The sequence below is a fragment of the Pteropus medius genome, unplaced genomic scaffold, assembly GCF_902729225.1.
Source record: "Pteropus medius unplaced genomic scaffold, Ma_sr-lr_union100, whole genome shotgun sequence".
Lineage (NCBI taxonomy): Eukaryota > Metazoa > Chordata > Mammalia > Chiroptera > Pteropodidae > Pteropus > Pteropus medius.
This window is the reverse complement of record NW_024355990.1, coordinates 4,056,584-4,081,476: the sequence shown is the minus strand read 5'-3', so window position 1 is coordinate 4,081,476 and position 24,893 is coordinate 4,056,584. Positions and strand designations below refer to the sequence as shown.

The window sequence follows — 24,893 nt, the reverse complement described above, 5'->3', positions numbered from 1 at the left end:
ACCCCCTTTGGCCTGGAAGAAGCCAGGCAGCTCAACCGACTGCTTCACCCCATATACCGGATGCCAGGCTGGGAGCTAGTATGTCTTACCTAGGGCCTCACGGCCAGCCAGTCTCAGAGAAAAGGGAAAATGCCTCCAATTAAGTGGCACTGGAGAAATTGCCAAAGAGCAACAGAAACCAAAATGGCAGGCAGTGGTTCCCTCTTTAAAAGGAGCCTGTCACCCCCCCACGGAGGGCCCTCGGGCTGCCCTGCCCCACCCCGGCCTGTGGGGGAATGTTGGGCAGGAATTAAAAGGCAGCAGCAGGGAGGGGTGGATGGCAATCCCCCCAACTGGGCGATCCTTTAGGCTCAAAGCCCAGCCAGGTGCTTCGATGTCAGCAGCCCCAGCATCTGGAGGGTGGTGACATTGCTAAAACTGGCTCTTGAAGAACAAACACAGCCCCGCCCGGAGGCAGGAACACTGACCGCCAGCCACGCTTCCGGGTCCCGCTCTCTCGGCTCCTGTGAATCCTATGGCTGGAAAGGCAGATGGCATGAAGCCCCTGTGCTGCTGCCACAAGCCTTCCCTGGCAACAGGGGTCTTTCCTTCCCCCGGGGAGGGGTGTGTGAGGTGCCCCAGAGGGGAAGAAAGGCGACAGAGCCCAGCTGAATGGCAGAGGCAGGTTTAATGGTGCCACCTTGTCTTTTTTTGTACATCGTAATGAGCCAAACAAAAAAATGCAAGTAAAAAAAAAGTTTAATCACACAGCACTTTATACAGATATCTTAAGCAGTAGGCATTCACATCTCCACACGAACAACGCACTGGGAAGCACAGCCCCACCAGTCACTCCGGATGTTTCTCAAACAAGATACCGACTCTGGGCTCCAGACACCGCGGCCCGGGCCCCGTCCTTCCCGCGGCTGCTGCCCGCCGGGTGAGTATGGCACAGCACAGGTGTGGAGCCAGCTTAAGGCGGACAAGACGCTCATGCTTTGGCTTTTTTTCTTTGTTTTTCTAATAAGAGTTAATATCTTTGCTTTTGAGATTTATTTTCTTTCAACCTTAAATATTACATACATACACCAAAAATTACATAGCTGCAATGTGCTCAACAGCATCCTCTTAACCTGGAGCTTCACATTATCAAAAGCTTAGAAAACTTGTAAACCTCTGGGCCTGTCTGCGAGGGCGGGGACCCCACGCAGGCCACCTCTCTGACCGAGCCTGCAGTTTTGTAAGCTAAGGGCTGACAGGAGGCCCGGTGTGCATGGGAGAGAGGGCTGGCTCGCCGTGTGCAGTGAGCTGCAGGCCACCTCCCAGCGTCGGCATTTCATAGTGGGAGGGGCGAAGTCCCTGGAGAGGCCCTAGCACTGGCCCAGGCCTTGGGTGTGCTGCTGTTCTCGCCTCCTGGGGTCCTGGGACCTGACTGAGCACGGGGCGGACACTGGCTTCAGGTCCAGCAGGAAGAGGACTCCTGAAGCCAGAACTCCGGACTCGCGGTCCCGTGGGACAGGAAGAGCAAGGCACCTACAGCTGTTTCTTTCCCAGCAGCTCCCTGGGCCTCGCTTCATGGTAGTGTGAGGGCCACCACCTCTCCTGAGTGGCACCCTGACCCCAGCCTGGTCCCAACCTCTCTTAGAGGGCCAGTTCAACAGGTCTGAGGGCTATCCTGTGGTAATGGGCCAGAATGGAGTCAGGGGTGGGTGACAGCGGCTACGACTCCCAGAGAAGAGTGATGATGCTGGGGGAGGAGGGAGGATCTGGTGGCAGTGGCCTGGGACATGGGGACGCTACAATGGAACTGCAAAAGATGAAAGGGACCAGGGGAACTGCTGGAGCAACCCACACGTCATGCAAGGCACATCCACTCGTCTGGCAGCCGCTCTGCACAGCGCTCGGCCCCAGGAGCCTCCGCGTCAGGCCCGAGGAGGACACCACCTCCGACCTGAGGTGGAGATGGCAGACGGGAAGTGCCAGGACAGTCTGCCTGGGGCGACAAGTGGAAAATCAGCAACGGCATTCAGAATTGCTTTGCCGCAGGGGACCCGCCTGTTGAAAGATTGCTTCGGAATAGAAATGGCAGCATCTCAAGAAACTTCTTGCACATCAGCATCAAACTCACCTTGGGAAGAGGGGGGCAGTGGGGGGCCCACATGGGGGACAGAGGAGGAAACGGGGAGAGGGGAGGTTCCATGGCAGGGAGTGAGCAGGCTGCAGCTGGCCTCTCCCACCGAGATCTCCTTCCTCGAGGGCTGGCGGCTACTGGTCGCCTGAGCTCTCAGGCATGCCGGCCTCTAGCAGCGCGGCCCGGAACTGCATCAGGACGCCCCGAATGCTCTTGATGAAGCCCTTCGAAAGCGGGAAGAGGGGGAAGCCAATGTCAGGGTAGCCACTCTTCTCAGGCAAGAAGCTCCGGTAGCTCTTCCTCCGCTTCTTTGGTTTGACACTAGGTGGCACCGAGGCGTCAGGCGCTGCCTCCGAAGTCTGGTCTGTGTGGTCCCTGCTGGCTGAGGCCGGGCCCTGGGCGCCGCCCTCGGAGTCCGAGCCCTGGGAGGCCTCTCCGGGGGCCGGCCCGCCGTCCTCAGGTTCTTCTCGGCCGCAGTCTGAGAGCTCCGCCCTAGCGGGCGGCTCTGCGGAGCTGCTGTCCTTGGACACCCCGTTGGGCAGGGCCGGGACCCTCTCCAGCAGGGCGTGGGTCTCCAGCCAGGACTCGATGCGGTTCACCAGCCGCCAGCCGCCAGCGCTGAAGTGCTGCCGGATCTCCTGCTCGAAGACCTCGGGCGGCCGCCGCACCAGCTGGGTCATGGACTGCACCACGCGGATGAGCGCCATCTCGTTGTAGCAGCGGCTGTTCTCGTAGCCCTCCTGCAGGCCCCGGTCGCTGTCGAAGCCGGCTTCGTTGTAGTACGGTTCGTTCACCAGGATCAGACCTGCGGGGGAGACCGCTGAGGCTGGCCTGACCACAGCCCCCACGGGATGGCCAGGCCTATAGGCCTGGAGGGGACAGAGTCGCTGTGCCCTCTAGCGGCCCTCCCGAGCCACACCCCTCATCCCCACCCCTCAGCCCCACCCACTGTACCTTGGATGGAGATGAGCACCTGGAGAAGGCTGGATTTGCTTGTCCACCTCTCTGTCCCCTGAGACACACACACACACACATAGCATGATCAATTGTGTCCCAGACGCCCGCCCCGGCAGGCCCCCCCGCCCCACTGGGCAGGGCACGGCACGGCACTCACCTTTCCGATCCAGGTGCCCAGGAGGCTGACGCACACCTTCCCGTTGTCGTAAAGGTTGGGGTTCAGGCGGCCACTGCACTGGGAGAGGTAGCAGAAGTGGGGGGGCACGGCCGGGTAGATGTTGGGGAGCTGGATGTCAAACAGGTAGAGGCCGTCCTCGTAGGGGGTGCGAGTAGGGCCCTTGATCAGGGCCGAGAAGAGGTCCTGGAGGGGGGAGGGGGGCTGTGGTTGGCGGGGACTCCCACGTGGATGGGGGGGCAGGAGGAGAGCTCCCCGGGATGCCAGGTGCGGCCAGGGGCAGAGAAGCTACATGTAAATCTCTTGGCACAGACCCGCTTCGCATCTTGTGACTCCTGGCATAAAAAGAGGCTTCTAAACTAGTTTTGATCCTATTAGGCCATTTTCTCATAAAGTCACTTCTAAGTTGTATTTCTCAAAACACTTGCCCTGACCCCACTTTCCAACAAGGCAAGCAACAATTACAACCAACCGAAAAATAAAGAACATTCCACGATTGAGGCCGCACTTGCTTTTGGGAAACTCAAGGAACAAGAGGATTTGGACTCCGGGGGAAGATGCCAGGAGACACCAAGAATGCAGGTCGTTAAGTCATCGGGCAAACTCCCCACAGACACTTGAAATCCGTGTGTCGGGGGACGAGCGGTGCCTGCGGCCAGGGCCGCGGGCACGGGGGTGGGTGACGAGCTAGAAAGACGGTGAGGGCGAAGCACCACGGGAATGAAGGGGTCCTTTCGCGAGTGCCCCCTGGGGCCGCCCCGCAGCCTCAGGTTCCCTGAGTGAGATTTGGAAAATAACAGAACAAAACAAAAAATTCGACTCCGTTCATCTCTCAGCAGAGCTGAGACAGGCTGGAATGTCAAAAGGAATTTTACTCTAAAATCCAAGAAAAACCACAAGTATCATGGAAAACCTCGAGCAGCACAGCCCCGTCCGAGCTCCGGCCCCGCCCTGGGTTTCTGAACAGCACCCCTCTGTGCACTCTCTCCTCTGGCCCCCTGTCTCCAGGGCCGGGCCAGAGCCGGGGGCCGTGGTCAGACTCAAATCCAGAGTCTTGCAGGGGGCCTGACACAGCCGGGGCCCAGGAGAGGTCTGCTGAGTGAACGAGGTGGCGGATGGAACGGCTGGCCCACGCCCGGAGCACATGGGGCAGCGCTCGCCCGGCCTCGGGCAGCACAACGCAAACCCCAGGCTGCTATTCTACAGCTAGAGGAAGCGTGTGCGTGGGCAGTGGGCAGTGGGCAGTCTCAAATCAGCCTGCTGAGGGGGGGGGAAAGGCGAGGTACAGATGATGTGTACAGTGACGTGCTATTTGTGTAAAACAAATCACACAAAACAGCGTGCAAGGCAATGCACGAGACGTAAAAACAACAAAAAAAGGCATCCGCAGAGACCCGCCTAACTCCTGGGGTCATGACCCCCTGGGGGCGGGGAGAGGATCGGTCAAAGACCACTTCAGCTTTTCCTGCAACGTTCTAATTTTTCAAAAAGAAGATTCCACTCAAGTAATAATAATTACATAATTTAAAACTTTAAAACAAGGACGAAAGAACAAGCCACCTGGTCTAGACACATGGTGTGAATCTTGTCCCCCCACTACCGACCGAGCCTGTTTCTTGCCCTGTAAGCGCTGTGGTGGCCTCAGGTGCCCCTCAGGCCTGCAGGTCGGGCCCACACGGCACCACTGCACCCGCCCGCCAGGCCCCCGCCGGGGTACTTGCCATTCTATCCTCAAAAGTCTTGACCATGATGCCGTCGGGCAATGAGGTGGCCAGCAGGGCCATCTCCTTCCGCACCGTGCTGAAGAACTTCTTGGCTTCTGGAGGCTGGAACTCAATTTTCTTAAAAGAGTGATTTGCTAGAGGGGGAGAGAGAATGGTCAACCTCTGAGGCGAGGCCCCGGGAGCTCCGGCCAGAAGGGCAGCCGCAGGCCTTGGGAAGCTTGGCTGGGAGGGAGCAGCTGTTGGGTGTGCTCGTCAGACGGGGTCATTCACCCTCACGCGTCCCACCCGCCCCTCCTGGCACCAGGACTGGTGACCACATCAGGAAAATGTCCCACCCCACCCCCGCCCTGACCCTGGAGAGGCAGCGGGGCTGGGAGGGGCTAGCCGCCCGGCCCCGGACCCGTGGACACTGAGGGGCTAACTCACAGGGTGCGAACTCCAGCACCGAGAAGACCTCGCCCTTGGCACTGGTGAAGGTGACCCCGGGCTTGCCGCCACACTGCTGGCAGAGCACCGGGGTCTCGCTGGGCCACTCGGCCCTCACAGGCGACTGTGCCTCGGGCTTGTCCTCCTTGCGCTCTGTGTCCGGCACGGCCTCCATCTTCTCCTCCTCCGCGATGGCCACAGTGTCCAGGGTCTTCTTGAGGTTCTCCTGCAGCTTCTTGATGTCATCCAGAAACTTCTTCTCTCGGGTCGGTTTCTCAGGCTCCACCGTGGGGGAGGTGGGGGAGCCGGTCAGAAGCTGCTCCACGGTCATGTTCTTGAGGCTCTCCAGGATCTTGATGGCCTCTTTCAACTCCCGGAAACTCTTTGGGGGCCCGTCCTTGCCAGCCTTCTCCATCAGCCCAGCCACGGGGGCGGCCATGGCCACGGCGCCCTGAATGGCGGCCGTGGCAGCCTCTTCGCTGATCACCACGCCCTTGTCCTCCTCGGGGGCTGCTGGCTGCTCAGTGGGTGGGATGGGGGGCTCCTCTATCTTGGGGTGCTCGTCCTCCACCAGCCCGTTGTCCGTCTCCCAGCTGTCACTGTCATCCTCCCACTCGTCTGAGGACGCCCCGCTGGTGCTGCCTTCTACGGAGTCGTAGTCTGACTCCTCGATCTCAGACTCGATGTTATACAGGTGCTGGAGGCAGACAGGCAAGGCGGCTCGGAGGAGCGACACGGGCTTCAGGGACCCTGACCCCCGGAGCGGATGGGACGGCTCTGCCCTTCCCCCCTTCCCACTCTGGACTCTGCAGGTGGCTCTTCTGCGCTAGGTGGCACCTAGGTCTCTGCCAGGTGCCTTCGCCCGCTCCACCCCTGCAGCAGGACTGGGAGCCCCAGCCAGGCCTCTCCTCTCACTGTTGTGAGCTGAGTCGGCATTTACCCTCGGGGGAAATCCAGCCCCCGCCGGACTCAGGTCAGAGGCCTCTGCCCAGCCACACTGGGAGCGGGGAACATGCTGGAGGAGGGGGAGGTGTGGGAGAGCTGGCCTATGTCACATGCTCTTCCCATCCCTGCAACGGCTGCCTAAGGGAGGAGCGAGCCACTGCCTTCCCCCACCCCGTGTTGGTGCCAGGAGAGGGGAGCTGGGGCACGAGGATGCCTCAAACAAGGGGACAAAGGAAAAGTAGTGAGGACAGCCTCGCAGCTCAGAGTGTGCCGGCAGGCGCTGGGGCTGGGGCCAGCTCTGCTCTCCCCTCCCCCTGGCCTGTGAAAGTTTTCCTAGAAATGTAGGTGGCTCTGTTGTCTACGGAAAGTAACCTGCACTTCCGCACACAGCGAGACAGAGACCCGGGCTCAATGCGCTGGTCCACGGAAATCTACATGCACCTGACAGTATGGGGAGCCTGCCAGGTGGGACCACCGGGCTGTGTGTGTCACGCTGCTCTTCTTCTCAAGTCTTCCCTGAGACCCTTTTACCCGAAAGGAGACCCCTTGCCAGATCTGGACTCCTGTTCCTTGAGTGGGGACAGGAGACAGGCCATGGCTTCCAGCCCAGCCGCCACAGTTGCAAGCCAAGTGGCCAAATCTTGGCAGGGCCTTACCTGGGGCAGGATGATGGTCTTTGAGTTGTCAGCCCACACCACCTCCACCTTGCTGCTGACGTCCACGCGGGCCACCTGGCCGACCGATGGCTGCAGGACAAATGACAGGGTCAAGAGTGCAGCCCTCCCAGAAAGGGAGCTCCAGCAGTGGGTGGCCAGGGCGAGGCCGTGACAATAACAGGGACTGGGCATTGGCCAGAGGCCACAGCGAGATATTCAAGTGGGGGACCCTCCTGCTCACACAGAAACAACGCGCCCCGTCCACAAAACTCCCACTCATCCCCCTGGCAGCCGAGTACACGGCCCACTAACTCCCTCCCTCTCAAAGCATTCCCATCTCTCTGGGCTTCCAGGCATTCCCAGGACGGGCAACCAGCCTTGGGACTTTTGTTCCTATTTTTCCTTTGCTGGAATCTGCCTGACCCCAACCAAGGTTCCCCTGTTCTCCAACGCCCGGCTCTGACGCCACCTCCCCAAGCCTGTCCCGTGCTCCTCAGCACTCAACGTCATGCTCACGGCCCTGAAGACAAGGAGCACGCTTCCCTAAATACCAGAACAGCTGCGTGAATGTGGTGCGACCCAGCGGGCGGGCGGGCAGGTGGTCAGGCACAGCCGCAACTCTGCTGTGGGCAGCTGCTCTGCTGGGGAAGGCGCCTGGGGCAGCCAGGAGCCCATAGGGCTTGCAGGTTGGCTTCTAGGGCCACCTGGTGGCACCCCCCCGGCACTGCAGCTGCTGCAAGGGAGGGGCAGCCGCTGTGGGCCTGAACGGGTACCTCATCCTCCTTGTGAGGGGCCCCATCTTCGGCATTGCCAATGCGGATGACGATGTCAGTTGTGCGGAACCGGAAGTCAGGGTGGTCAGCAATGTCGTAAACGCTCACATCTTCTTCTTCTCCGATCAGCTGGGGCACAGGATGGTGGTCATGAGCCCCGGGGCCCTATGCCGAGCCCCCCAGAGCCCACCGTGAAGGAAGCAGCGGGGCGGCGCAGGCTGACCTCCACGTCGTCCCCACTCGGCCGCAGCTTGAACCACTTCACCATGCAGGTGCGGCCCACGTGGTCCCCAGACTGCACCACGCCGTAGACCGCGGGGTCTGGACAGCTCTGGACTAGGGAACCAGAGGAGGACACGCGACTAGCAGAGCAGCCATGGTGGTGCCGCCTGCCACCCACCGCGTGTCAACCACAGCAGGGCTCAGAACCCGCTTGTCCCCTGCGAGGTCACAGGAGGCTAGAAAATACTCCCCAGTCCTCAAAAGAGTGAGCCACCCACAAAAGGCAGCCTCACTCCCCCGGCCCAGCGCGGCCCGAGCAGCCAGGCCCCCGGCGCCACACTACCTCGCTTGTCCACCACGAAGTCTCCGGGGCAGAACTCATTGTTGTCCAGGTGGTGCACGGGGAAGAGGTCGTTGGAGCGAATGTTGCACTCCACGGAGCCGTCCTGCCACATCACGTCTGCCGAGGTCATCGTGGTCACCACCTCCACTGCCACCCTGCAGGGCAGGACCAGTGGTGAGTCAGGCCACACGGGCTTCCCAGAGGAAAGGGCAGGTACTCCTACCCCATCCTGGGGACCCGGTGACCCGAAACTCTTAATCCCAGGCAAGAAGGAAGAAAAACAGTCAGCAGATGCTCACCTACAGTTCCCACGCCCTGCCATCTCTGAGAATGGCCCCGTTTGGGAGATTTCAAGTGACTGTGGTCCCAGAGGGCAGACTCAGGGCCAATGCCGCTGTTCTACCCTCTGTCTTACTCTCGAATCTCTCCTGTCCCCCCAGGCCAACCCCAGGCACCTACGTCACCTCAGCTAGGTACCGCGAGCCTTTATAGGGTTTGCAGACCGTGGGTGCACACCACGTGCACAAGCCCCAGTGTGCACGTGCGTAAGGGCGCCAAGGGCATGCTCTCGGGCCGGACGCTCAGCCGGCAGGGAGAGGACGCCTTCTGGGTGTACCTGTCCCCCGGCTTGAAGTCGCGAGTGATTTTATTCTTCTTCCTCTTGTGCTTCCGCTTTAAGTTCTTGATGGACAAGGGGATGCTCTTTTTGCGACCTGTGCCGCTGCCGCTCTGCGAGGAAGTGGTGGAGCTGGCGGAGGAGGTAACCGAGCTGGTGTCGTCTGTGTCGTCGGCAGCCTCGTCATCCGCATCCTGCTCCGCCGAGTGCAGCCTGTCGTCTCCGCCTTCCTTCAGCAGGAAGGGAGGCAGCTGCTCGCCTTCCTCCGGGCCCTCGTCCTGCATCTCCACCGGGCTGGCGGACCCATCGGGCGTCTCCTCAGGGCTGGCGGACCCTGTTTCACTCTTGGCTTTGGTGCCCCCTTTCTTGCCCGGATCCTCCATGGAATGGTCCCTGGAGCACTGGGTGTCCGGGGAGCAGGACATGATCCTCACAACTTGCTTTTTCAACAGGCGCTTCACCTGCGAGGGCAGAGCCGGGAGGGGGAGGCTGTGGCGAGCAGGGCCCCGCCCTGGGTGTGTGGGGCACTCAGGCTGGCCCGACCCCAGGCGGTTTGATCTGGGGGTAGGGGGAGTGACAGCTATACACACCTAAGTGGCCTGCAAGCATCATCAGGGCTGCCCCCCAAGGCCTGAAGCACAGACCATCCTTCCTGGCTTCGGAAATGGCTCAAGGCCAGTTCCTCAAACGCCCACCAACCCCAACCCCGAGGACATACCTTCTTGGCCATAGAGCCCTCCCCCTGGGCGCAGTGTTTTTCTGGACATTCACAGGCAATCTTGGCCAGCTCTACCTTGGCCGGGAAGACAAACAGACAGCGCTCCCCCAGCTGCCGCTGAGCATGGTCAAAGCATCCGAGACGCTTCACCCTGGGCGGGGAGAAGCGGGGCTGGGCCAACAGTCCTTGTCCCCCCGCGTCTGGCTTTGGCCCCGAGACCTACTCAAGGCGTGGCCCTGGGGCTGCTGGAGTGGGTCGCGTGCTGGCGCTGCTCACCTGCCTAGGTTTTCCTGGGTGATGACAGAGGGTGGGGGGCTGACGCTATCTGTGCCCCCTGGACAGAAGCTCTTGGTAATCCATGTGACTTTCAGCTCTACAACCTGCACCTGGGGACAGTGAGTGGGACAGGGCCTCGGTCAGCGGGTCCTAACAGCTCTCTCTTTAAGCTGTTGCCCAGAACCCACCTGACCTCCACGGCAGGAAGCAGGTCTTCACAGTGTTGCACCAAGTACGAACACCCCCAGAGCAGGCCCCACCCGTAACTGCAGCCCCACCCCAGGGATCCCTGTCACCTCCTCACCACCAGTCAGGGCCCAGTGGATCTGCCATTCGTCACTCGCCCACCTTGCACAGCCTGGGTTGGTCAGGCTGGGGGATATCTGTCTGCTGGTCACCCCGTGACCACAAAGCCCTTTCAAATCAACAGGGTCCAGAGGCCAAGGAGCAGGGTTTAGCCCTCAGAGCAGGCAGAGAAGGGCGGGCAGCAGCTAGCTCTGGGGCATGGAGGTTGAGGTCCTGTCCCCACCCCCTGGTTCCCAGTCCCTACCTCTTCCACTACCACCCGAAATTTGCTCTTGGTGCTGAGTACGGGCTTGACCCCTGACAGCCACTGGACGCTGGAGAAAATCTTGGCTGGGCCGATGAGCACCTGGCCCGGGTAGAAGCCGTAGGAATCATCGAAGAAAAGACCCTGCAGGATTTGGGACCAGAGGGGAGCCCTGTGAGTGTGCCTCCTTGGGGTCGGTGCTCTCCGTGCCATGCCCCCCTCAAAGGCCTCCATGCTCCCTAAAGCAAGACCTCAGGCTCCAGAGCAGCACCTCTCAAACCTAAGGTGTGTGTAAACTACCTGGAGATCTTAGAATGCACATATGACTCATTGTTTCTCACAAGCTCCCAGGCCACGCCAATGTTGGTGACACTGGTGACACTCTGAGGACTAAAGCTCTGGAGGGCAGTAGTCCCCAAACCTGTTTGATCATGCACGCCCTGCCAGTAAACTCATCTACAAACGGTGTCGCACGCAACTGTTCTAATGTGTCACACTGTACTAACACTGCATGTCCTCTACGACAGAAAAACGGGGGTTTTAAGAGGATAAAAGTTTATAATATCAAAGAAAAGTTCCAATATTTTCTGTCCACACCCAGACTTTCAGATCTGGTACACGCCTGCCCCTTTTCTAGGAAACTGCTTTGCCTAGAAGCACCGTTTAGCCCAGGTCGGCTACCAGCTCTCTGCTAATAAGTCCTCCCTCCTGCACAGCCCAGAGGGCCGAGACACCCCGCGCCAAACGTACTGAGTCACTGACGTGTGGGCAGACGTCGTAGAGCTTGGCACCGTCTTCTGTGTTCATAGAGCACCTGAAACAGTGAACATGGGCTTGGTCTCCACGTGGCACAATGACCGAGTCTCAGGGGAGGCGTGGTAGCCAGGACCCAGTGTGGTGCTGATCAGTATCAAAAGGAGTTATCCAGAGGCGCCAACATGTTGCATGCCCTAAAATGGCACAATTCCTCCTCTGTCCGCAGCTCAGCTTCTGAACTGGTACAAGGAACTCTCCTAAAATGAACCAGACCCCAGCCCCAGCTCCGAGTGTCTAAGGTAAAGCATCAGGCCCTAGCAGGTATCCTAAGTGATAATGCTTCTCTCTCTGAATCAAGATACGGCACAGACCAGATGCTGAGTGAGAGAATTCAGCTGCGGTGACAGGAGACAGGTGCCCAGGGTCAGGCCCCGAACATCCACAGCACCTGTCATGGCCCTGGATGAAACCTGTCATCACAGGGCTATGAGAAAACCCCCAACCCCCCTCCTCCTCCCAGTGGCGGCCCCACCGAGCGGATGGCTCCTTTGTGGGGAGCTAGTACCTGGCACCATTGGACAATTTCAGGATGATCTGGTTCTTCAAGTCGTAGACCTTCCCCAGCCAGCTGTCATAGGCTACATAGTCCCCGTACATGAAGGGCTGAAGACCAAGGAGACAGGGCGTGAGAGATGACACTGGTGTCCAGGGCACCAATCCCTCTTGAGGGCAGTGGTCCCCAAACCTGTTTGATCATGGATGCCCTGCCAGTAAACTCAGGGTGCGAGAGATGACACTGGTGTCCAGGGCACCAAGCCAACTTCAGATAGCTTATGGTCAGGGTCAAGTGAGGGATGTATCAGGATGTGGAAGACAAAGCCAGACTGGGGAACTGGTCCAGACTGGAGAAGATCAAGAGTTGACCACTAAATGCAAAGTGTGTTCCCGAATGGAGTTCTGGATCAGAAAGGCCAAAAGAGACAACAGAATCGGGCAGTAACGACCAACTCCCTAATCTGGGGGCCAAACGGTGGTTACACAGGGGAGTGTTCCTGTCTGGGGGACGTGTACATTGTAGTATTTAGGCGTCATGGGGCATCACATCTGTAGCCTGCTCTCAAGGAGCGAGAAGGAAACGTGGGGAGGAGGGAGGAGGGAGGAGGGAGGAGGGAGCAGAGGGAGCAAGTGAACGGCCGTGGGTCCTGGGTGATGCAGGGGGGTGCAGGAACTCGCAACGTTTGGCAAGTTTGAAATCATTTAAAAAATAAGTTAGTGAAAAGAAACTTGTTTAAAAAAGGATAAGTAAGTGTTAGGGGAGGAGAGAAACTAGGTATGGGATCCACACCTGCAACTGATGCTGGGGTCGGAGCCGCCAAATTGGGGTGTGTCCTGACCTCGTGTGCACACGGTCCCTGACAAAGAGCGGCAGGCGGGCTCCAAGGGGGTGAGTGGCCCCTGAGCTGTGCCACCTGAGCTGCGAGGGGCAGCGCCTGCGCGTGTGGCAGAGGACCATGGAGCCAGAGCGAGGCGGCGGGGGCGTGAGGGGCGGGCAGGGCGGCTCACCCAGATGTGCTGCAGGTCCTTGCTGTTGACGGGGTAGATGATGCAGTTGGTGCCGATGAGCTTGACAGCGCAGTCGATACTGACGTCTATCACAGTGCCGCACTGGCTGTCCTGGGGAGGAGAAGGCACCTAGGCCCGAGCAGGCACACGGTGCCAGCCACCTTGGGAGGCCCAGCCCAGACGACCCCCCCCCACTCCCACGAGCTCCCCCGCCAGGGGGACGCAGGACTCACGGTGGATCGCATGTGCCGGACCACATCCCGGGGCACCACGGAGCGGTCCTCGAGTTTCAGCTGCACAAGAAAACACGAGCGGGTGTGAGGGGCTGGCCCAAGTCACCGCAGGGTACGTGCTTCTCCCAGCTTCCTGGGGAAGGTACACACTACAGCTAAGCGCACAACCCCTACGCGCGGAGCATGGTGTTCACACGCGGCGCACACACCTCTAGCTGCACCTACAGCAAGAGACGGACCCGAGGCACTAACTCTCCCCACCGAAAGCCAACGCCGGGCTTACCAGAGGCCATTTCATCACACTGGAAAGTGTGGCTACAGGACAGATCACAAAGGCCTCATTTAAATTCAAGATTTAAGAGCCCATTCCAAAGAGAGTAGAACATTTTGCTATGAGCGAAATCTTTTTTCTGGTTTCTGCAGGTGCCTGCCCTCTGACCCTGCTGCTGAGTGCTGAGAAGGGGGGCGTGCTGCTGAGCTGCAGGGGTCACCCTGACGCCTGCTATCAGCCGCCACCACCTTCTAATCCGGCCAGCCTTCCTGACAGCTGCAGTTGCCCTTTATCCATCGTGCTGCGGAGACCTGCGGGCGGCCGGCTTTGGGAGCCGGCCAACTGCACGGCGAGCACCTGACCCATCCCTCCGAGAGGACAGCCAGGGCCCATGAGAGCCGTCTCCCCTGCGCTGGGCACTGGCTCCCCGTCCAACAGCCCCAGGTAGGAGGGGGTCCCCTGCCAGGCCAGCACGCCCTCCTCGCTGGCTCCTCAGACCTGGGACTGCCCCTCTCTAGCTCCTCCGAGGCACGGTAACTAACGGTGCGTCTGTGACCGCCCAGCTCCTTCGGATGGGCACCTCCCAAGGCCTCAAAGCACAGGGATGAAAGTTGTTTCCTCAGCCAACAACACCCCTCAAGCTGTGGGGCATGGCAAGGTCACCTCCACGGAAGGCGAGCTGGGACACTGCAAACGGAAGCCAATGGCTCAAGGTCACCGAAATCTGGCAATGATGGCTAAAACCAACTCCGCTATTAGTATAATGTGACTTACACAAAAGTACAGAGAAAGCAACGGGCTCCACCATCCACGGGCAGGGAACCTAAGGCCATAACTCAGATAAGGACAAGCCCAGGCACTAAATCTGGGGTCCTCGAGCCAGACCCGTGGATATGCCAGCTCTGAAACCTCAGGCTAGTCGCTCACATCCACATGCACAAAGCGGGGTGACAGTAGCCATCGCAGAGGGGTTGAGGAAGTTAATAAGGCAGTGAAAAGCACAGGTGGTCACAGGTACCTGGCGGAGTAAGTGCTCAGCAAACTACAGCTGTGCAGGGCACAGCCTGAAGACCCTCTGAGTCCAGCCTCTTCTCATCTCTGCTCAAAGATCCCTGGAGGCTGAGGGGCCACGTGGAGCTCTGCTAAGGGTGTCCTAGGATGACGGGGCCACTTTTCTAAGAACATCCTATACTGTAATCCTCTGTGGCCAAATCTCCGGTCTGGGACACGGTATTTTTGGCGTTGTCCCACCCTATCTCAAACCTCTGCTCTTGTTTTAGATTTCAAAAAACCACAATTGCAGGTCTTCCAAAACTGCCACAGAAACCAGAAGTTGCGGCCCCAGGAAAAGCAGTGGGGGAGAGACTGTGCTGTCTGGGATGTCGCTCCTGGTGTGAGCTGCGGCGGCCACAGCTCAGGGCTCGCTGAGAAGAGGCCTGTGAGAGCTTCCAGGAAAGCAGGGGAGAGGGGCCCAGCTGCAGACCCTAAATCAATCAGTGTAGTCTCTGATGGGACACTGACCGGTGTCCCTGCACTCTGGCCCTGGGACACTACTCCTGAGGGGAAACTGAGGATCCTGCTCTGCGGCCAACACAGGAACAACACGGCTGATGAACGCGGCACCAGCACAAGGCCAGTGCGGAACCTCTGCCTCGGCCGCCGTGTTCCTGGGAGAGGGAGCCTGGTGAGCACACGCTGTCCTGTGGCTGTGGCTCTCCTGACCTGCGCCTGGCCTTCTGCCAGAGTGCCCAGCCTCCAGGCTCTTCTAATCTCCCAGGACGAGACGCAGCATTTCTCTAAAGCCCTGACGACCTGGAAGCGGAGTGGGAGTGGCCGGCAGAATGAAGGGGCTGGTGGCCACGACTCTGGCTACATTCCCTTCTCTTGGGGATTCCAGAAGACTAGAAAAAGGTGTCCGGAAGGGCTCAGGGTGACCGCGAGGCTCTCCGTTCCCTTCGCAACCTCCCCCCACTCCCCGCGCCGCCCCCATCCTGGGCGCTGCCCTCCTCCAGGTGAGCCGACTCTCCCTCCCGCCCAGCCCCTCCACCGGGTAGCCTTCAGCGGCTCCCTCCCCAGCCCTGTACTGCATCAGGCCTTCGGTGTCCCCGCTCTGGAAGGGACCTCTGTGCTCCCGGGGACTCAGCTTGGAGTCCTCTGCCTTGTGTAAAAGCGCAGATGGTGCTTATCACACCGCAGGCAGTTTTCTAGGCACTTCCTGTGTTTTAACCTGTGAAATCGTCCACAACTCCACAAAGGAAGTTCACTGTTATTGTCATTCCCATTTCACAGAAAATAAGTGACTTGGTCACGGTCCCACAGCTCCTGAGTGGTGGAGCCGGGACCTGACCTCAGGTAGTCCAGCTCGCAGTCCGCCCCGCCCCAGAGCTGCAGAGAGAACAGGGTGAAACATATTTCTGGCGGGTCCACACATTCTAAACAACAGTTTAGAATCTACTTACCAATCTACTTACAAAAGTGACAGGTGCCCTATTCACTTCTGGGGCCTGTGGAAGGCCACTGTTGCGGCCTCTGACTGCGGACGTGGTCGGGGCCCTGAGCACCTGCGGAGGACTCAGGTGGGCGCAGCCCCCAGGCTGGGTGGTTTGCCCTCCTGGCCTCACCCTGGAGTCGGCCGGGATCACGAGCACCAGGCGCCCGGAGGCTAACACTAGAGGGCGCTGTGCCTGCTCGAAAGCAAAACCAAGCCGGGAACGGTCCACATTTTCTGTTACATGCACCTTGAACATAGTTCTAAAAAAACTGTTGCCGGGGTGGGATCTGAGATGCGGTGGACACATTTCAACTGTCGTTACAGGTTCCAAATTTCTGAACAACCTCTGAGGTGGTGAACTATTAACATTTCTTGAGGAAGCGCTACAGCTATCAGGATTTTCAACAGAAAAAAAAAAATGACGCGATGACACGCTAAAATGTTAGTGTTTTGGAGTGAGGAGGTTCTAGAAACGAACGTGCATGACTTTAAACACGTCTGTGACACATCTCCGAGACGTGCCTGGTGGAAGCCGGGAACTGAATCCCTCACTCCCACGGCCTCTTCCAGAACAGGAGCATCAAGCGACACCCCTGCCCCTCACGGAGGGGGACTCCGCCCGGCTTTCCTGGGGAGTTCAGCCATCTGAGGGATGATGGCCGAGCACCTTCCACGCGCCAGGCCCTGGGGAGACAAGTTCTTGCTCTCTCAAAGCTTACATTCTAGTGCAGTGGGGGAGGCAGACGGACAGACACCCGGGTCCGGCGGTGCTACGCGCCACACAGAGAGACAGGGCAATCCGGGCTGTGAGTGTGAGAGACCAATGGCAGGGGAGCACGGTGACTCATTTTAAATGGTGGTCAGGAAAGGCCACTCCAAAGTGACATCTGGCCACTGATCTGAGTGCAGTATGGGAAGGAGCTTTCCAAGCAGAGGGAGAAGCCGTGTGGACATCCTGGGTGCAGCGCCCCGAGCGTCCAATGACGCTGTGCAGAGCAAGCTCCCAAGAGAGCGGAAGCTGAGGCCCGGAGGCTCTGGCCTTGAGAGTCCACCCCGGCCAGGTGGAAGCCCCTGCGGGGCTCTGAGCACGCGGTGTGCAGGGGCATCTGGCTGCTGGGCAGAGCACGCTGTAGGGGGCGGCAACCAGTCAGACCTGAGATTCTTAACAGGGTAACCCTGCCCCCCAGAGGACGTCCAGAACGTCTAAGATATTTCTTGTCAACACTGGGGGAAAGGGCTCCTGGCACGAAGTGGGTAGAGCCCAGGGGTGCTGCTCAACATCTGACAACACAGACAAAACAGGGGTCAGCCTCCTCCACCAAGAACAATACTGCTACGGCCCAAAGCGCTGGCAGGGCTGGACCAGGGCACCCCGAGGCTCTTTCCAGGAGGGCGGCACTGAGGGGGAAAGGGTCCCCCTCCACAAACGATCTAAAGGCAGAGCTGGGGAGGCGCCACACATCGGGAAAGCAATGCAGTGCCCAGGGGAGCAGGACACAATTACCAGAAGGCAATGTGGCCGGGAGGCTGGGCACTACGTCCCACACCCATTTGAGTGCAAGGAGCTCTGCCCTGGCCGGGAGGGCCGCTCTGCTGCCCTTGGCCTCGGCTGCCCAGGCACACCCTGCTCCACTGAGCTGCAGTCCTGAGGCCCAGCACTGACACGGCAGGCACTGACCTGGCCCCGCAACCCTTGGTCTAGACGCCCATCATTCCTCACGCTGCTCTTGACGGACCTAAGAGAACCCAATTCACTGCATGAAAATGTTCCAAGGATAGACACACAGGAAAGGGTGGGACCGGACTGTGGTTCATGGGGCTTCCAGTTGTGCTGGGGACCCCGGGCCTCCTAACAGGCCCCTCAGCTGAGGCTGCGGACACTGAAGAAGGCCCCTGAGCTTGTCCCTGAGCGTGAGGGGCCCTCTGGCCACAGTGGGGCCTCCCAGCTGCACTACAAGATGGAGCAGGCAGTGGAGCCATGCCTGGCGGTCACGCACAGATGCTTCACGGCCTGGGAAGCCCAACTCAGTCTTGCGGGGAGAGAGGAGAGGAGAGACCACTCAACGGGAGCCTTGCTCAAACCTCCCACTAAGATCAATGAAGTTTTCTGGGGGCTTCTTACAGGTTCAAAGCTGGAGAAGAATACAACTATAAAAAAACACACGTGCGCCATGTTTAAAGAATGTCCATGGACCTGGCATGGAGATGAGTGGGGAGCGGACAGGGCGGGCCCGGCCATGTGAACCCCTTCCCTCCGATGCAAATGCCACCTGAAGGCCAGAGAAGCGACTTAGGCAGATTGGAAAATTTATTCCCTGGTGCAGAATTCCGCAAACGCTATGGAAATCCCAGAATGAAATGCTCCCTAGAGCACTGTCGTTCAAACTGTTGATTTAGTGGGTCATGGCCAGCATTGGGGGAAAAAGAAAAAGGAATATACGTGAGTGCATCACAGCCAGTAAGGCTGGGGAGTTCTGAGAGAACTTCTGCAGTTGCACACATAACGTACGTAGGTGCCCTGAGTCACGATGCAAGACACACATTCTACGGTTATGGAGGGTCACTCGAGAAGTCTGAGGGTCCCCGCCCTACTGATTCCACCCTGGGCCCGCTCTGCCAGGTCTCTGGCTAGGGTTTTGGCCAGTTACATCAGGGGAAAGGTCTCTCTCCTCATCAGAAGCTGGTCTGGAGTCAAAACACAAGCAAATAAGCAAAAAACCCAGGATCTATATGTTTACGCATAGATACTCTAGGGTGGAGAACTCTTAACTCTTTCTATATTACTTAAAAGGTCAATGAATTAGTTTTCTGAACAACAAAACTGGGAACGGAAGGAAACGGCGTTGACTGTGGGTTGGAGCTGGGCTCCTCCTCCAGCCTCTTCCTAAGCCCGAGATTCTAGTTCCGACTGGATTTCGGGATATGACAGGTCAGTGATTCTCGGGTCTGCCAGTGTAATGACTTTCTCAGAGCAGCTGATTGTCACATGGCTGTGCCCCCAATAGCCCAGCGTGACTGCGGCCCACCTGAGGACAGGTTTTACCAGAAAAACACAAATAACCAGAGGGCCTCACATGCTTGAGAGAGGGGGGACAGCTGGAAGTGGCTGGGCAGCGTGAGAGAAAACATGAATGGTGGCACCCCTAGAAAATTCTGTCCATCGTGTGCTACAGAAACCACTCGACAGCTCTGCTAAAACCAAAGACCGAGATCAATGAATCCAATCGTTTTTGAGTATTTTCTAAACATTCAGAATGTGACCAGAATATAAATATCTAGAAATGTGCCTAGGCTTTAATGAATTCACAGATGGGGGACACAAAATAAAATACCTGAAACATTTATACACAAGTAAATACAATGCTGACCTGGGTAGAAACACAAAAATTCCTGTTTCTGGATGGCAGGTGGAGGAAGACAGGAAGCACGAGGCTGCACTAGACTGTCCAGCAGAGAGGCAGGCAGGGATCCGGCAATGGGACACCCCTGCCTCCTCCACTTCATATGCAGACTAGCCAGGCCTCTGTACCCTCAACCCCCAGGGGCAGCCCAGGGACCAGCCTGGGTCCAGTCCCCAGGGACCCGTCTCTCTCTGAACGCGTACGGCAGACCAGAAGCCTGCAATCAGGCCTGGGCGATGCCACACGATTGCCTCACTGCCTGGAAAGAGCAGCTGCAGCCTGAGCTTGCTGGAATGGCCTGGAGGCAGCGCCTGCCCAAGGGGACAAAGAAAGGGGACGGAGTCCAACTGCCTCCTAAGTGAGGGGGAGGGACCGAGGAGCTGCGCCTGGCAGCAGAGTGGACGCTGCAGGGTTTGGGATGCAGCATTCTGCTGCATTCCAGGGGCAAGAGCCGGCATGGAGGGAGAACCCAGCACTGCACCCTTATCTTGGCCCCGGGCTTGTCGACCTTGCTTAAGAAGGACAAAAAAGCCCAGGACTCCTGGGTTTGATGGGAGGAGACAAACAGGAAGCTTTAGGAGAAGAACTCTCTCCTCAAGAAGCACGATTAAGGAGAAAAGCAAACAGCACAGCCTCACGTTCCTTTCCTGTGGCTGGGCTGCTGTCCCCGACTAAGCAGGGAGCAGCCAACCGTCCAGGCACAGGGAGAGCTCAGGGCCTCCCACGGCCTTCCAGACCCCACCCCACACATCTGGTGGCAGGCAGGCTCGCGGACCGACGTCCAGGGCAGTAGCCACACGGACAGACCTTGCTGAGCTCACCCTGTGCCCTATGCGGAGAACCGGCTCCGCCCCTTCCGCCCTTGCGACCCCACGTGGGGTCCCAGACCTACGGAGGGAAGCGACCTGCTTCTGCTAGCTTGTCCTTCCTCGTCTCGTGTGTGGCCCTCGCTAACCCTGGAGCAACTGGAACTGTGCTGACCCTCGAATGTGGACACTGACTGGCGGCCCTGGCCTCTTCCGGAACCCACTGGGAATGCAGGCTCCCAGGCCCCACCTGCCCTGCTGAACTCCACCTGCCAACAAGGCCTGCAGGTGACCCGCGTGCACATTACCTCGTCCTCACATCTCAGTGGCTCTTAGCAGAGGGGACACCAGGGTGGAGGAAAGGCCCTGCCCCAGGCTCACTGCCTGTCGCGATCCCCAGGATGGTATTCTGCAAATAAGCATCCTGAAAAAGGTCCCCAAGTGATTTTGATACATAAGCCCCAATCCTGGCCAGCCTGGCTGGCATTATAAAGGCTGCAAGGGAAGAGGAGAAATAACTGGAGGGACTGTGCCCGAGTCCGGCGGGGCGGGCCAGGCCCGCTCCCTACCGCGAGAGACGCCATGTGGGAGAGACGGCACCTCCCTGGACCGGCACTGACCTCCGTGGATGCTATTTCCAGGTGGATGGGATGGACACCCGTCCCAGGGTACTGGACGTCCCTCGGGCACCAACTGTCCTGGTGACTCCTGGGGGCCCATGTGACCTCTTGCTTTGATCATTAAGTCTTAAAACTTCAACTGCCCCCCCTCCACTGCCATTTCACGTATATCACCTCATCTCAGGATGAGATGGCTCACTGCGTCAGGACGAAAATACAAACCACTCGACGGGGTGGAAGGACCCCTCCAGCCCTGCAGGTGTGGTGGAGGCACCGTGCTGCCCGTGGCTTGAGAACCAGGTCCCGCAGAGGCCACAGTGTTGCCGCCGCCCAGGCACGGGAACCGAGGATGTCTTGTCCCCTCCCTGGGCGTCAGACACCAGCAGGGACGGGCAGCCCTGGGCTAGACCAGCTGCAAAGCCACATCTTCAGGGGCCCTGGACTCTACCTGCCCAGCACCCGTCCTTCCTGAGGGGCCAGGTGGGCAGTCCCTTTGGAGTGTACATGCCCACCGGTCTCCCACACAGGCTGGCTATAAGACGTCCCTGGTCTGCTTGGCCTGAGAAGGCCCATGACAGGAGCCCCAGGCCGCTGACAGTTTTCCTCCCATGGGACCAGCTCAGCTGGAAAAAACAAATACAAGAAATAACATTTACAAAGACTGAAACGAGACACAAAAATTAACATACGGGCGCATCTTGATTTGGATGCCGTTACTAAAAAATCTTTAACAAATTGAAGGGATTTTAGCTATATCAGGGGAACTAGTTCAAGAAAACCCACAGGAAATCTTACAGTGTGCAAATAACCACCTTCGTTTACATGGTCAAAATTCTCCCTCTTTTAATGAGTACAGACCCCTCCGCCCCCCCCACACACACACACGATGCCGAGGATGCGGCTGAGCGCGTCAGGGAGCGTGGGGGGTGCTCCAGGCTGGGGCCTCGGGGGCCAACACTAACCTATCTCAAGTGCAGGAGGGACAAGCACTGCCCCGATTGGGGGTGCAGCAGGTGACCTCAGGTGGGAAGCGGGGGGCAGGAAGAGGAAGGAGCACGGGGCACTTCGCCGACCTCATTCAACCCCCACAGCCAGCTCAGGAGGACGATCTTCTCCCAGTTTCAGACAGGGACCATGTGCAGGGGATGGTCACAGGGCTGGGGAGAAGTGGAGTGGCTTCTCCCCCAGTCCCAGGCCAGGGACCGGGACAGCCTCGTGGCCCCGCACCGCCCCTGCGGTGTCAGGAGAGCAGGGGTAACCAGCGAACAGACACCAGCACGGGACGCCGGTTCCGATGACCTTTTCCGTACAATGAAGCATGAAAGTCCCTTCCTTCCTCTGGGCACCTCCAGGTCCCACACAGGAAGGACTTCTCAGCCAAAGTCATGTTATCACAAACTCGAAGCGGCGCACGCTTCCTGACAGTGAGAGATCGAATGTATCTGAACGACACGACACCCACTTTGAGACACCATGCCTGCAAACCGCAACTGCGAGGTGGCATTTTGGCCGACTACACACGACCGTGCTGGTCTCTGAGGGGCGACTGGTGGAAACGGCCCCGTGAAGACAGTGGAGGAAGCCTAAATGCTTAATCCGGCACTGCTGAGGCTAACCGAAGAGTATGAAGAATGGCCGCAAGCCTTTACCGGTCCCTTCGCGGAGGAGGATGAGGTTTTAAGGCAACTACTTATCAGAATCCTCAGCTCTCTTTTAAAATACAGATTCCTGATTACTTTACCCAAACCTACCAAACGAATCTCTAGATAAAGCCAGAAATCTATTCCTTTACGTTCCCTGGGCAAGTCCCATAATGAGCCCAGTTAAAACTATTCTACTTCAAACAATAAGTTTCCTTTTCTTCTAGAACAAAAAAGAACCCCAACCACGGAGGGACATTTGTTTTTAATTTAAAAAATTTTAAGATATAATCCTGGGGATCAAGATGCAAAATCAAGGTGGATGAAAATAATGAACAAAGTGAGATCCGACTGACGTCGCCCCTCGGTGTCCCCTGGCACCCTCTTCCTGTGGTCCAGCCCTTGAACCAATGCACCAGGTCCTCAAAACGACGTGGCCCCAACCTTGACCAGCCTCCGCTCAGGTGGTCCAGCCCCTGGTCTAGGCCAATTCTCAGACAGACGCCAAGAACAAAGCCCAGGCTTTGAGGCAGCTCTGAGCACCCCACCGACCAAGAGACGAGGGACCTGACTCAGGCCAGATGCTGCCAAGGTGGTGAAGTGCAGGTTCTGCCAGCACACATCCTTGGACACGTGGGGGACAGTTCTGCCACCTTAAAGACTTCCAGGCAGGAAGACACCTCCTGGGCCTGAGCTGTGGCCGTGACACCTTGACTTTTAGGGCAGGGAATGAGCTGATGCAGAAAATCTGGCTCTCCCAGCATCTAAGAACTCCAAGTCTGGGAAGGCCCGCCTTGGCAGGAAGGGCGTGTCGCTGCCTCCAAATCCTCCAAGATGGCCACCTGGGCCTCAGCTTACAGATGCTCCCATTCCCCTTTCTCCACCTCCCCGACTTCGAACCCACAGAAAAATGACAAAATCTTCAAAATGATGTCATCTATGGTCAGCAAAGGGCTGAGGCCTCATCCCTTCCTGCAGCAGCCCGCGACGTCCAGCATCGGTGCGGCTCCTCTGGTCCACACGCCCAAACGCTGAGGGTCAGAGGCTGATCAATAGCCACAGTCTGCAAAATGCATCCTACCTTCCGAAGCAGACTCTGATGGAAAGGCACTCATTCAGCATTGCTATTTTTAAAAATGCAAATATGGTAAGAAAAGGCAGTAAAAATAACACACCAGAGCCCTGATCCAAGGCCGACTCTTTCCTCAGGGGCTAGGTTCTCACTGAAGTAGGGGTGCAGTGGGGGAGCAGGGTGGCTGGTCTTCCTGTGGAGTTCTGTTTTCAGCATACCTGCGATCTCAGGGTGGAAAAAACTGTACAGAGCCCCCAAACCGCCCCCCAACACACTGCAGAGCCACCTGCAGGCAGGCCGGCAAGGGGAATCCACCCCAGAGGGACAGGCAGGTGTCACCATCCTCCCCAGAATGGCTACGCCTGAACAATGCTGGCTCTCCGCTTTTCTCAATTCCAAAACTACACATTTCCAAGACAAAATGGGTGTGTGTGTGTGTGGAGGGGGGAGGTCCTGCAAACACTTCTTATCCCCAGGGAAGCAGGAGCTTGGCAAAGGTACAAGAAGCCAAAGAAAAAGAGCCACCAGACCCCTGGGACCAACAGGAAGTGGGCGGGGCCTTGCATCATTTCAGCCATGGTCCTGATCCGCACCCTCGGTGTCAGGGCAGGCTGACCCCACGGAGGGTCAGCAGACAGGGTCTCAACAATCGAAAGCGACAAACACGACAGTAAGCTCTTCCTTTCCTCAGCCCCCACACCACCCAAATTAGGTCAGAACAGGATCAGCCAGCCTGCCTCTGGGCAAAGATTTCTAACAAAATTAAATGCAAACATTTAGCAGCCCGTTTGAGGCTAAGTTTGTGGTGCGTGACATGGCTGGTAAAGGGGGACTCTCCACCACCCACTGGAAAAAGAGGTGGGGAGGAGACACCTACTGGTACTGTAGACTTAGCTCCAACAGGCCCTTTGGTCCCCTAACGGGAAATGGGAGTTGTCACAGCCACAAGTTCCCCACAGCTAAACCCAACTGTAACAAAATACTGCAAAATGAAGCCACAGTCTGCCATCAGTTTGTGGCTGACACTACACAGTCATCACCCCCTCCAGAGATTGAAACGCCAGTGTCATCTTCATCGAAGCCAGCAGAGCATGGACCTTGATCTGAGGGACCATTTCCTGTTCTCCCAATGAAGATGGCAGTGAGCACCACTGAGACGCACTCACGCATGACGACGGATGCACGGGGCTGCTAGAGCCCCTGAGAAGGGCTGAGGCCTTCTGGGGTACGCTACGCCTCTTATGGAATAAACATCTCGGCTTTCCTCTCTCTCCTATCCCTGGGTCCTAGGAGCTGACCAACAGGGTGTTGGACCGGAAGTCTGAAGAACCAACCGGAGGGCAGCACCTGACTGTCGTCCGAAGAACCCTTCCCACCTCCAGTAGGTTGCATCCAGACATTCAAGAACCACGAAGTGGAGGAAGACGGGGACAGATGAAGACACATCGAGGGCTCTGCTATGGTCCTTCAAGGGCCCTGCCATGGTCCTTCAAGGGCCGACCAAGTCACATGAGGGTGAAGGCAGGCCTAAGGCGATGATTTTGAGATC

General features: G+C 58.1%; 1 protein-coding gene across 2 annotated transcripts in view; it reads right to left on the bottom strand.

Moving 5' to 3' along the window:
- Nucleotides 1-648: 648 nt before the first annotated feature.
- UBE2O (ubiquitin conjugating enzyme E2 O) overlaps nucleotides 649-24,893 on the bottom strand; it is a 44,743-nt gene continuing 20,498 nt past the window's right edge. The window contains exons 2-18 of one of the 2 annotated variants that reach the window (XM_039859837.1): nucleotides 13,044-13,103; nucleotides 12,811-12,921; nucleotides 11,813-11,910; nucleotides 11,242-11,305; nucleotides 10,492-10,635; nucleotides 9,942-10,051; nucleotides 9,741-9,816; nucleotides 8,948-9,408; nucleotides 8,332-8,486; nucleotides 7,990-8,102; nucleotides 7,767-7,895; nucleotides 6,994-7,083; nucleotides 5,393-6,089; nucleotides 4,964-5,100; nucleotides 3,225-3,428; nucleotides 3,065-3,122; nucleotides 649-2,915 (exon numbers count right to left, since the gene is read on the bottom strand). In XM_039859837.1, coding sequence (XP_039715771.1) covers nucleotides 2,245-2,915; nucleotides 3,065-3,122; nucleotides 3,225-3,428; nucleotides 4,964-5,100; nucleotides 5,393-6,089; nucleotides 6,994-7,083; nucleotides 7,767-7,895; nucleotides 7,990-8,102; nucleotides 8,332-8,486; nucleotides 8,948-9,408; nucleotides 9,741-9,816; nucleotides 9,942-10,051; nucleotides 10,492-10,635; nucleotides 11,242-11,305; nucleotides 11,813-11,910; nucleotides 12,811-12,921; nucleotides 13,044-13,103 — 3,378 coding nt within the window. In that variant the 3' untranslated portion in view covers nucleotides 649-2,244. Of the gene's footprint in view, nucleotides 2,916-3,064; nucleotides 3,123-3,224; nucleotides 3,429-4,963; nucleotides 5,101-5,392; nucleotides 6,090-6,993; nucleotides 7,084-7,766; nucleotides 7,896-7,989; nucleotides 8,103-8,331; nucleotides 8,487-8,947; nucleotides 9,409-9,665; nucleotides 9,817-9,941; nucleotides 10,052-10,491; nucleotides 10,636-11,241; nucleotides 11,306-11,812; nucleotides 11,911-12,810; nucleotides 12,922-13,043; nucleotides 13,104-24,893 lie in introns of both variants that reach the window. The other variant, XM_039859836.1, reaches the window with a different exon arrangement.